The 10,814-nt window shown below is 36.8% G+C and overlaps 1 protein-coding gene across 1 annotated transcript in view; it reads left to right on the forward strand.

The window, feature by feature from the left end:
- Window positions 1–10,814, forward strand: part of Plod2 (procollagen-lysine,2-oxoglutarate 5-dioxygenase 2) — a 67,642-nt gene that overhangs the window by 54,150 nt on the left and 2,678 nt on the right. The window contains exons 9-14 of the mRNA XM_029481979.1: window positions 687–791; window positions 2,972–3,097; window positions 6,654–6,795; window positions 7,900–7,962; window positions 8,862–8,975; window positions 10,719–10,784. Of these exons, the coding sequence (XP_029337839.1) occupies window positions 687–791; window positions 2,972–3,097; window positions 6,654–6,795; window positions 7,900–7,962; window positions 8,862–8,975; window positions 10,719–10,784 (616 nt within the window). The remainder of the gene's footprint in view (window positions 1–686; window positions 792–2,971; window positions 3,098–6,653; window positions 6,796–7,899; window positions 7,963–8,861; window positions 8,976–10,718; window positions 10,785–10,814) is intronic.

Below are 10,814 nucleotides of genomic sequence, written 5' to 3' on the forward strand. Positions count from 1 at the left end.
CCCATAAACTACTAAAAAAACTGAATTTTTACTATTTCATTTTGTTTATCTATGTGTTTGCAGGTAAAAAGTAATTTCAAATGTAAATAAATTGGGATAAGCTATTTTTCCCTTTCAGAAAGCATTTACAAGGTTCACATAGTCTCCTTGTTACAAGATGTTTTGTATTCATGGTGTATCTATGTGTACAAGTGTGTGCACCTATCGTGTGCAGAAGCCAGAGCAGGACAACAGATAATCCTTATTTATCCTTATTCCCTTAAGACAATGTCTTTCACTTCCCTAGAGTCAGGTTGGAAGCCAGCCAGTCCCAGCCACCCCTTCTGTCTATGTCCCTGTAGTCGTGGGCTGCAGGCCTGCGTGTTGAACCATGCTNAGCGTTTTACATGGATTTGGGGCATAAGTTCTTATGCTTGCACAGCAAGAACTATGATCCTCTGAGCCATCCCTGTGGCTCCTATATGTTTTTATGCCTTAAAATACATAGTGACTTAAAATTCATTTCTCCCTTGGTCTAAGATGGTGGTGATATATACTCACTCATTGACGAATGAGGGACTTTCAGTATCGAGCAGTGTTGTTTGGAAAATAACGTCAGAGCATCTCTGCTTATGTTTGCTTTATGCTAATATTTCCAAACAAGAATTTTTATCGGATGCTTATTTTATTTTCCTTCTCAACATCAGGGATTTCTGCCGTCAGGATGAAAAGTGTGATTACTACTTTAGTGTGGATGCAGATGTTGTTTTGACAAACCCAAGAACTTTAAAAATTTTGATAGAACAAAACAGGTATGAAGATTTAACATGAATTCATTAGTCATAAGGTAATTGCCCACAGTTGTGAGGGCATAATGTCTAACTGTAATAAATCAAGGTAGGTCACATTCAACTTTCTTCTGTACTCTGTAAGCTCCCTGTACTAAATATTCCGTTAGAAGTCGTAGAGCCAAAAGTGTTTAATAGTATTTATAGTCAAAAAGTGGTTGTTTAAAGGCATTTGGTCTATTTTTATATAAACAACATTTAATTGTGTAAGATATCTAATACTAGTAAATTTTCTAATTTTTATCATTTATAGATATTTTAAATGTAGGCTTTCCTAAAGCCCATCAGTTATTCCGTAGAGTTGTAGTTCTAAAATCTGAATTTTCCAATACTCCGATCATTCCACAGCACGCTGTAGTTGCATTTTCTGTCGTACTGATTGTTGCTGACTCGAATTGAAATGGAATAAAGGCATTGCGGAATCAAGGGTCTTAATCCTACCTGTTATAATACAGCTACTACTGAGTCTGTTGCTATTTATTCTCTGGTCCTCATGGCNGACATTTGTGCTGTGTGTGTGCTTTAATAATTATTTCTCACAATAAAAAAAGGAATAGGAACTGAAATGTCAGCATGACTTGACTGTGCNACACAAGTACATAGGGAGTCTGCTATGCTCCATCAGCCNATCCTATATATGGAAACATGCTCCCTTTGCTGCATAACATGACTCAGCACATGTAGTCATAACCTGAGTCAGCACAAGTCAAGGTTGGAATTAAAATTGTCATACCGACAGTCAAGAGCAGAGATTATAATTGCTCTTAGATAATTGGTTGCTTATTCTCAGCTAGTTTTTCTCTCTTTTGTTACTACCCAGGATCCCCTGTGTAGGGAATGGTACCGCCCACAATAGACTGAGTCATGGCACCTCAGTAAACAATTAAAACACTATGAGATGCCCATTGGCCAACCCAATCTAGAATTTTTTTTTTTTTAATTTCCATTTCAATTAGAGTCAGCAACAATCAGCACAACGGNAGATGCAACTACAGCTCTCTGTGGAATGATCAGATTATCAGAAATACCTGATTTTACAACTATATTTCTATGAAATTTTTTTTTTCTTTAAGACTCTTCCTTGGTGATGCTAAGTTTTGTTGTGTTGAGAGTTAAAACTAACCAGCACAGATGAGTTAATTTTATGGCAGTTTGTGTAGTGTTAAGTGTTTGGTACTGTGTTTGTCTTAAAGGTACCACTTTCCAAATAGCTATTATGGCAGAATACTGTCACAGTGTCTTACTATACTTGCTATGGCTATAACAAAAGGCCACCAACAGGGTAAGCTATAAAGAGTAAGAGTTTATTATTTGACTCTTGTGGACTTGCACACTGGGTGGTTCAGCATCAGGAGCAGGGGCTTCGTCAGGGCTGCCTGCTGCCTTGTAACATTCTTTGGTATGTTCTGAGGACAGGAGGGGCAAGAGGAAAAGAATGTCAAGGTCTCCCTGCTTTTATAACCTTCTCTGAAGTTAGGAGTACGATGCTTTAAAGGCTGCTCAAAGTCCNGTGTCTCAGCACAATGCGGTAGCAATTAAATTTAAACTCTAGTTTCCTAAGGGACTTTGAGTTCCAGGCCTCTGTTTTGTTTTCTGAAGTGAAGGCTGACGTATCCACTGCTGTTAGGCCAGCTTACAACTATAACCCAGTTTTAAAAGTCCTAAAATCCTGGAGACAGATGGTGAAGAGATTAGGGTTTGTTTTAGGAACCTTGACTCATCAGTGTCTCGGCCCATCTGCGTATTTTGTTTTTTGTTCAACAAATATTCATTGGCTACCTTAATGTTGTAGAGAGTGTTCAGTTTGCCAGTTAAACTAGAATTTAATTTAAACACAAGGAAACAATTTAGTTTTACTCTCTTCAATGTAACTGCTGTTAAAAAGTTATTTTAGTATTTTGTTAGCATTTTCAATAAATTTTCCATTTTTTTCTCTTTTTTGATTAACATAACTGAAAATTTTGTATGTCTATTGAAGAAAAGATGAAGAAACTAATATTTATTTGTGTATTATGTATGTGTCTATATGTATGTGTTGTTTGTTATAATATGTTAAATGAACTTCACCATGTTATATGTCTTGCAAAATACACAACTCCAATGAATATTTAAAAGTTAATAATACTGTGGGTTTCCTGTCTTAGGAAAATCATTGCTCCTCTTGTGACACGTCATGGAAAGTTGTGGTCCAACTTTTGGGGAGCACTGAGTCCTGATGGATACTACGCTCGCTCGGAAGATTACGTGGACATTGTTCAGGGGAGCAGAGTGTGAGTCACCTGATGAATCCTTTCATATCCAACAGAGTGACAACATGATCTTACTAATATTACTTAAAAAGCATCTTTACCTGTCTTCATTTTGCTTAGGATACATTCGAGAACTTGGAGATCACTTACAGTTACATAAAAACTTTTTATTTTTTAAGATCNAAAGGAATCTACATGACTAATAGGCTAATAGGACAACTTCATTGTTGTATGATAATACTTGGTTGTCATGTGTACACATCCAGTGGTAGAGAGGAGTAGAGCTCTTTCCTAAAAGTTGGAAAAGAATTTAGTTTTTATCTAAGTCATTTAATAGCTCCAATAAGACTTGTCTTTATTGTCTTTAAAATTTATAAATACAGAAATAATAATGCAGAAAACCNTAAGTGTTTGGTACTGTGTTTGTCTTAAAGGTACCACTTTCCAAATAGCTATTATGGCAGAATACTGTCACAGTGTCTTACTATACTTGCTATGGCTATAACAAAAGGCCACCAACAGGGTAAGCTATAAAGAGTAAGAGTTTATTATTTGACTCTTGTGGACTTGCACACTGGGTGGTTCAGCATCAGGAGCAGGGGCTTCGTCAGGGCTGCCTGCTGCCTTGTAACATTCTTTGGTATGTTCTGAGGACAGGAGGGGCAAGAGGAAAAGAATGTCAAGGTCTCCCTGCTTTTATAACCTTCTCTGAAGTTAGGAGTACGATGCTTTAAAGGCTGCTCAAAGTCCNGTGTCTCAGCACAATGCGGTAGCAATTAAATTTAAACTCTAGTTTCCTAAGGGACTTTGAGTTCCAGGCCTCTGTTTTGTTTTCTGAAGTGAAGGCTGACGTATCCACTGCTGTTAGGCCAGCTTACAACTATAACCCAGTTTTAAAAGTCCTAAAATCCTGGAGACAGATGGTGAAGAGATTAGGGTTTGTTTTAGGAACCTTGACTCATCAGTGTCTCGGCCCATCTGCGTATTTTGTTTTTTGTTCAACAAATATTCATTGGCTACCTTAATGTTGTAGAGAGTGTTCAGTTTGCCAGTTAAACTAGAATTTAATTTAAACACAAGGAAACAATTTAGTTTTACTCTCTTCAATGTAACTGCTGTTAAAAAGTTATTTTAGTATTTTGTTAGCATTTTCAATAAATTTTCCATTTTTTTCTCTTTTTTGATTAACATAACTGAAAATTTTGTATGTCTATTGAAGAAAAGATGAAGAAACTAATATTTATTTGTGTATTATGTATGTGTCTATATGTATGTGTTGTTTGTTATAATATGTTAAATGAACTTCACCATGTTATATGTCTTGCAAAATACACAACTCCAATGAATATTTAAAAGTTAATAATACTGTGGGTTTCCTGTCTTAGGAAAATCATTGCTCCTCTTGTGACACGTCATGGAAAGTTGTGGTCCAACTTTTGGGGAGCACTGAGTCCTGATGGATACTACGCTCGCTCGGAAGATTACGTGGACATTGTTCAGGGGAGCAGAGTGTGAGTCACCTGATGAATCCTTTCATATCCAACAGAGTGACAACATGATCTTACTAATATTACTTAAAAAGCATCTTTACCTGTCTTCATTTTGCTTAGGATACATTCGAGAACTTGGAGATCACTTACAGTTACATAAAAACTTTTTATTTTTTAAGATCNAAAGGAATCTACATGACTAATAGGCTAATAGGACAACTTCATTGTTGTATGATAATACTTGGTTGTCATGTGTACACATCCAGTGGTAGAGAGGAGTAGAGCTCTTTCCTAAAAGTTGGAAAAGAATTTAGTTTTTATCTAAGTCATTTAATAGCTCCAATAAGACTTGTCTTTATTGTCTTTAAAATTTATAAATACAGAAATAATAATGCAGAAAACCNGAACTTCCCAGCGTTCCCAACTTCATGAGGTGATTTTGTTGGGGCTGGTGGTAGCTTTTAGTTTGTTTTGTCGTCTCTGTGTGTAAGAGCTAATGTGTACATAAAAAGGTAAGAAACCACTGACATTCAATTGTCATCTTTTCGAGGATTCAAAAAAATACAGACGCTATAGAGTACAAATGTACAAGTAATGTATACTTTCTAAATGATAGCTGACATTTGCTAAAATTAAAAAAAAAATTAGTCTGTCAAGCATCAAAAGAGTTTTTGTTATGGAAATGCTAGGCAAGAATGTCGCTCTTTTTTCCCCCAGATTGTANGCTAGCATTGCCTGAGTCCTACGTGTCTCGTCTTAATTATCAAGCTCATCAGCTCAGTTTAAAAGGGGAATATACTCTGACATCGAAAAGGAGGTGCCCTTAGATTAAATACCTCATATTTTCCTTGGGAAAATTGTAGCTGTGGCAAGATGTTTTCCTTCTGAAGGTAAAGGTTGACTTAGAAGCTTTCCATCTGAAAGGTACAAGTGTGATGAAGTGTGTGTTATCTGATAGCGTGGTAGGTAAGGGATCAGTACTTAGACAACTCTGTTTCACTCACTTTTATTAAGTGGAACATGACATGTAAGTCATACATTTGATGCTACCCATGGAGTCGATGGAAATGAAGGTCATCAAATGCAGAAAAGTGCCTTCGTGTTGATTGGAGTAAACCATAATTTCTTTGTACACAGCGGCTTCCTGTCGGATTTATCTGTAAGGACCGCGGTCAGTTACTGAGTGCATCTGCATTTGTGCCCTTAGAGGCCAGCATGGTGTATTCCATCATGCTTAGTGTTAGAATTTACCTGACACATTATGTAGCTCTAAAGGCCTTTTATTGTTTATAGTTTTTTCATCTAAGTAAGACAAAAAATGAGGTCTTACACGTCCTTGGTCAGGATTTTTCCTTTCTGCTTCCTAAACGTGACAGACGCAGGCCTTTGGGAGCTGATACCGTTCATATAGAAGGAGCCTTGTCAGAATGGGGTTGGGGGTGGCACAGAGAGAGAACTGTCTGCAGACACTTACTCTGTAGCTGTGTTTCCTCTCAGCTTCTTCCACAGACTTAAGGAAAGCTCAGCGAATTCCTTGCGAATACCATTTAAGGGTTCTTATTTTTATGTTTATTTATTTATTTATTTATTTATTTATTTATTTATTTATTTTTGCTGTGGTTGGAAGCACGCCCTCAGTCATAGTGTTTACAAAGTCCTGTGGTATAAATACCTCTATGACCTATATGTCTTGGCTCTGATGTCTGCTCTAGGGAGCTATGCCAGCCAAGGCCAGCACAGCTCTGGTTCTGTGTGAGGGCTTTTGCTATCGGATGTTCACTGTTAAACAGAAAACAGTCTGTGCAGTAGACTGTCGTGACTTAACTGTAACAACCGTGGCAGGTAACAACAGCTAGATAAAACCTAACTGAAAGTCTATTGAGGGGGAGTAATTTCTCCTAAACCTCATTAGGATATGTATATACAATAATTCATATTTGTCAAACAGCATCATTATGCTTTACCAGCCAAATAATTTACATATACAAAACCTGAACATTTACAAAGCATTCTTTTTAAAATGTAAGCATAAAGCGTGTTTTTCTATGTGTGGTATTTTTGGAATGTATTTTTTTTTTAACTTTCAGAGGAATCTGGAATGTCCCATACATGGCTAATGTGTACTTAATTCAAGGAAAGACACTCCGATCTGAAATGAATGAAAGGAACTATTTTGTCCGTGATAAGTTGGATCCCGATATGGCTCTTTGCCGCAATGCTAGAGATATGGTAAGATCCACCACTGGGGCTTCTGGCAGCGTTCTGATGAGATGCTTGCTTTTCAGTCCGTGTGTCACTGTGTTTGGATGCTCCTTTCTCCCCTATTTGTAAATACTAGCCAATTTTTTTGATCGTAGGTTTTTAAGGAGGATANTTTTGAACATTTGTAACATAATTTTTTTAAATGTTAGACTAGGCTTGTCTCATAAGCAGCCTAAGAAGATTTAATATAGGCAGAATTCAAAATAAGATTTGTTCTTTTAAGAATACTGTTGGCTCACATTTGAAAATTTTTAAGTAAAGTGATCGAGTTTAGCTAATATTAATTTGAATGAAATTTACTTTACACATTTGATAAGCACATAATCTTCTTGTGACATCAGTGACTGTTTTTCTAGGTGTACTCTATAATATTAGTGATGGTATACTCTTATGAAGCAGGCTCCCTAGACTATAAAGAGAGTATATGTAATATATGTGGAGCTGATGNTACATTACTGTTTTAGAAATGTACTTTTACAATAAAATGTAAATGCTTATAGAAAATACGTTTTCAAAATGCGCAAATATGTTTTAATTCAGAAAATGTCTTTATAAGATTTTCTGTTTCGGATATGGTTATTTTGTTCCTCAATTTATATGAGCAGCCATGGCCTTAGGAATATCAGAAAAGTTGGCAAGTGTTTTTCCTTAGTTTAACAAGGCATGTTTTCCAGAATGTTTGTTCTGCCTGTGTATCTGTGTGCACCCTCATTGAACACCCGCAGGACCTTTGATTGTATTCGTGTGCTCATGTTTGGCTGATTTCACTCAACAGCGCATCCGGAATGGCCTCTTACTCATTTTTTNTTTCTGTTGTCTTAATTATGTGTCTAATGAAGTTTTGCTAAGGAATGAGCTTGGATCTGTGTCTCACCAAACAAGTTAAAGTGAAGCAGCAGGGGAGGCTTGAGGTTCTCGTGTGCTCTGTAAGCTTTGCTTGTTCTGCATGCCGTCTAGGAAGGGCATTTCACAGTGTCAGCTTTTATCCGGGCTGCTGTATTTATTTACCAAGATGCCCCCCTCACACATGGGTGTGCAGATCAACTGACCCGATGCTTCTCTTCATTTTAGACCTTACAAAGGGAAAAAGACTCCCCTACTCCGGAAACATTCCAAATGCTCAGCCCCCCAAAGGTGTCATTTTTATTTATTTTTACTAAATNTTTTTTAATGTAATTGTTAGATATGCTGTGTTGAGTGGCAGTAAAGCCACCCCATAATAGCCTCCTTTGCACTGATTGGTAAAATGTTGGTACTTNTGGGATCCTTTTCTGCTCGTATGTGTGNTGTGGGATTTCGGAGGNCTGTCGCTGGATAGTCAGCTCTTGGTTGATGAAAGNAATTTGCACTTTATAATTAGCAGGTGAGAGAAATAACAGANACTTTTACTCACTGTTGTAAGGTTTGGGCATGCTCTGAAGAGNAGAAGGAAGTAGGTTGAAAGAACATCTCCATTAGAGATGAGACACACCCTTGCTGATGTGTGTGTTTGCTACTAATCCTTCTTATAAGAAAAACAGGTACAAAGAGACTTCCTTGACCCAGTGGTGCCTGCCACATCGACTGGGTTTATGGTGAAGACAGAAGACGTCCCTCTTAGACCCTGGCAGTGCCTACAGAACTGTGGGTGCTGAGTCAGAACAGTAGAGGAGTGCTGCACTGAGCAAGAACTTTGACATCTCAAGCTCCATAAAATGCTTTGAAAGGAAACAAAGAGAAAAAGAAGACACACTTGATTGCCTGTTGATGTCTGGAATGTTTTCTGCTTTCCCCATCTGTGTCTAGGATTACTGAGAGAATAACAGAGTGGCCCCCAAGCCCAGTCCTCTCTTTCAGTTGACCATTAGTGCTATTTTCTGTGTTGTGTGAATTTATAACACTATTTATTTTAAATAATGCATGTTATATAAAAATCAAAATGTGTGTTTACAAATGAAGTATTATAAAAATTGAAATTAATGCATTTTNTATATTTTTCCCATGATTAAATGTTCAGTGCTTTGNGAGTAATACTCCTTTTTTCTCATACATAGGGTGTGTTTATGTACATTTCTAACAGACATGAATTTGGACGGCTGTTATCAACTGCTAATTACAACACTTCCCATCTTAACAATGACCTCTGGCAGATTTTTGAAAATCCCGTGGTATGTTTGTGTTCAACTCCCTTGTTGTTTATCTTCCTGTCAAATTAAATGGACATAAATCATGCACTAATATTGACACTTAAATATTTTTAAATGGGTACAGTTAATTGTGTTTTATGATCTGCAATAGTTCTAAACTTGACCAAGAACTCGTTCAAATTAAGACACAGTTATCTTAAAGGAAAGAAATGTATCAGTTTCTTTGCTTTCTCCCACTACTTAGCATAGTTTTAAAAAATATGAATAACACATTTTTTAAAGGGGGAGGTGGGGAAAGATCTTAGTGACTTAGGGTTAGAACTCTCCGCTAGCATCAAATGCATTAAGTCCATCCCTAGCTGTGCCCCCATCCCCACCCGCACTTACACACACACACACACACACACACACACAATATAACACGTTAGCTTGGGAAAACACCCAGTATTTAGTTAAAGCTGCTTAGTGTCATAATACTTAGTAAAGTGTTCTGACAGTTTTATAAAAATGTTTAATAGCCAGAGGACAATGTGGAGTAAAGCTGTCTCCCATATAAGGTAATATACCCTTAAGTTGAGGAAATTTGAGTCAGATAGTTATGGCCGCTGGTTTTGAACAACAGGGACCTTGTTCACCAGTAGCACTGGCACATCTATTTATTAAGAAAGCTTTCTTGAATAGTCATTTTCCTTACCTTCTTAAGAGCTCTTCCCCTTGCCAACAGTAAGTTTTAAATTACAAAGACTCAGACCGCCTGATGGGAGTAGTCTTTGATTTTTTGAAAACTAGCAGGATTCCAGAAAGAGCAACTTTGAGTACCAAGTTCTCTGTTAGATTAAAAAAAAAAAAGAAAACTCTTTTTGTTCTTGTGGTATTTCAAAGGTACATTTGTCTTATTTCCCCTGNACGTCGTCTTCAACTTTAATGAGGTGGAGCTGGAAATGGCTCTCTTTTCTTATGGAGAGAATAGAGTCTGCACGCTTAACTTCGCTTCTGAATTTTTGAGAGTTTTGAGGGATAGCACTACTTGGTTATAGCTTCCCGGTGAACTTTCGTTCCTGTCCTTCGTTGTCTGTATTCCTGTAGGAACTCAGCTCTGCTGAGCGGTGATGGTGTATGTGCTGAGCGAGTAGGCTCTGCTAACCTTGCCATGGTCCTGCTCATTCTTTCATACTTCAGTCTGAAGATGTTCAGTGACAGAATACTTAGGGATTTTTCCCATTTTCAGAATTTCTAAAAGCTAAGTGAGATTATAGTTGACCTGATGACTAGAAGGATGTTTTTACATGAAGAATTTATGTCACTGCCCAACAGAAAACATTCAGGACTTTANCATCAACAAATTAAACATGATGGCCCAACCCAACTGGAATTTAAGGTTTTTTCCCTATCCTTAATGCTGTGAGCTACATTGCCAGTTCTGTTTTTTATGTTTACACACCACTTGTTTAATTTCAGAAAAAATTGCATGCAGGTCTACCTACCCATTATAATATTGTTCAATTTTAATAGCCTGAGAAATGAAACTTAATAAATAAANGGCTTGATTTCATGGGGTGTACCCATTCACAGAATCAGGCCAGGATTGAAATATAAACTGGTTTCTGAAAATCACTATTAATTTTCTATTTCTATTACTATTCTGAAAATAGTAATTTTCAGAAACTTACAAGTTTCTTGAACTTAAAAGTTATTACAGTATTTTTATAATGTATACTTATTTATGGAACAGTTATTTGTTTAAATGTGTTCTTTTTTCCTTAGGATTGGAAGGAAAAATATATAAATCGTGATTATTCAAAGATTTTCACTGAAAATATAGTCGAGCAGGTTTGTACTAATAATTCTACCTTATAGAGT

Source organism: Mus caroli, chromosome 9 (genome assembly GCF_900094665.2).
Source record: "Mus caroli chromosome 9, CAROLI_EIJ_v1.1, whole genome shotgun sequence".
NCBI classification, from domain to species: Eukaryota; Metazoa; Chordata; class Mammalia; order Rodentia; family Muridae; genus Mus; species Mus caroli.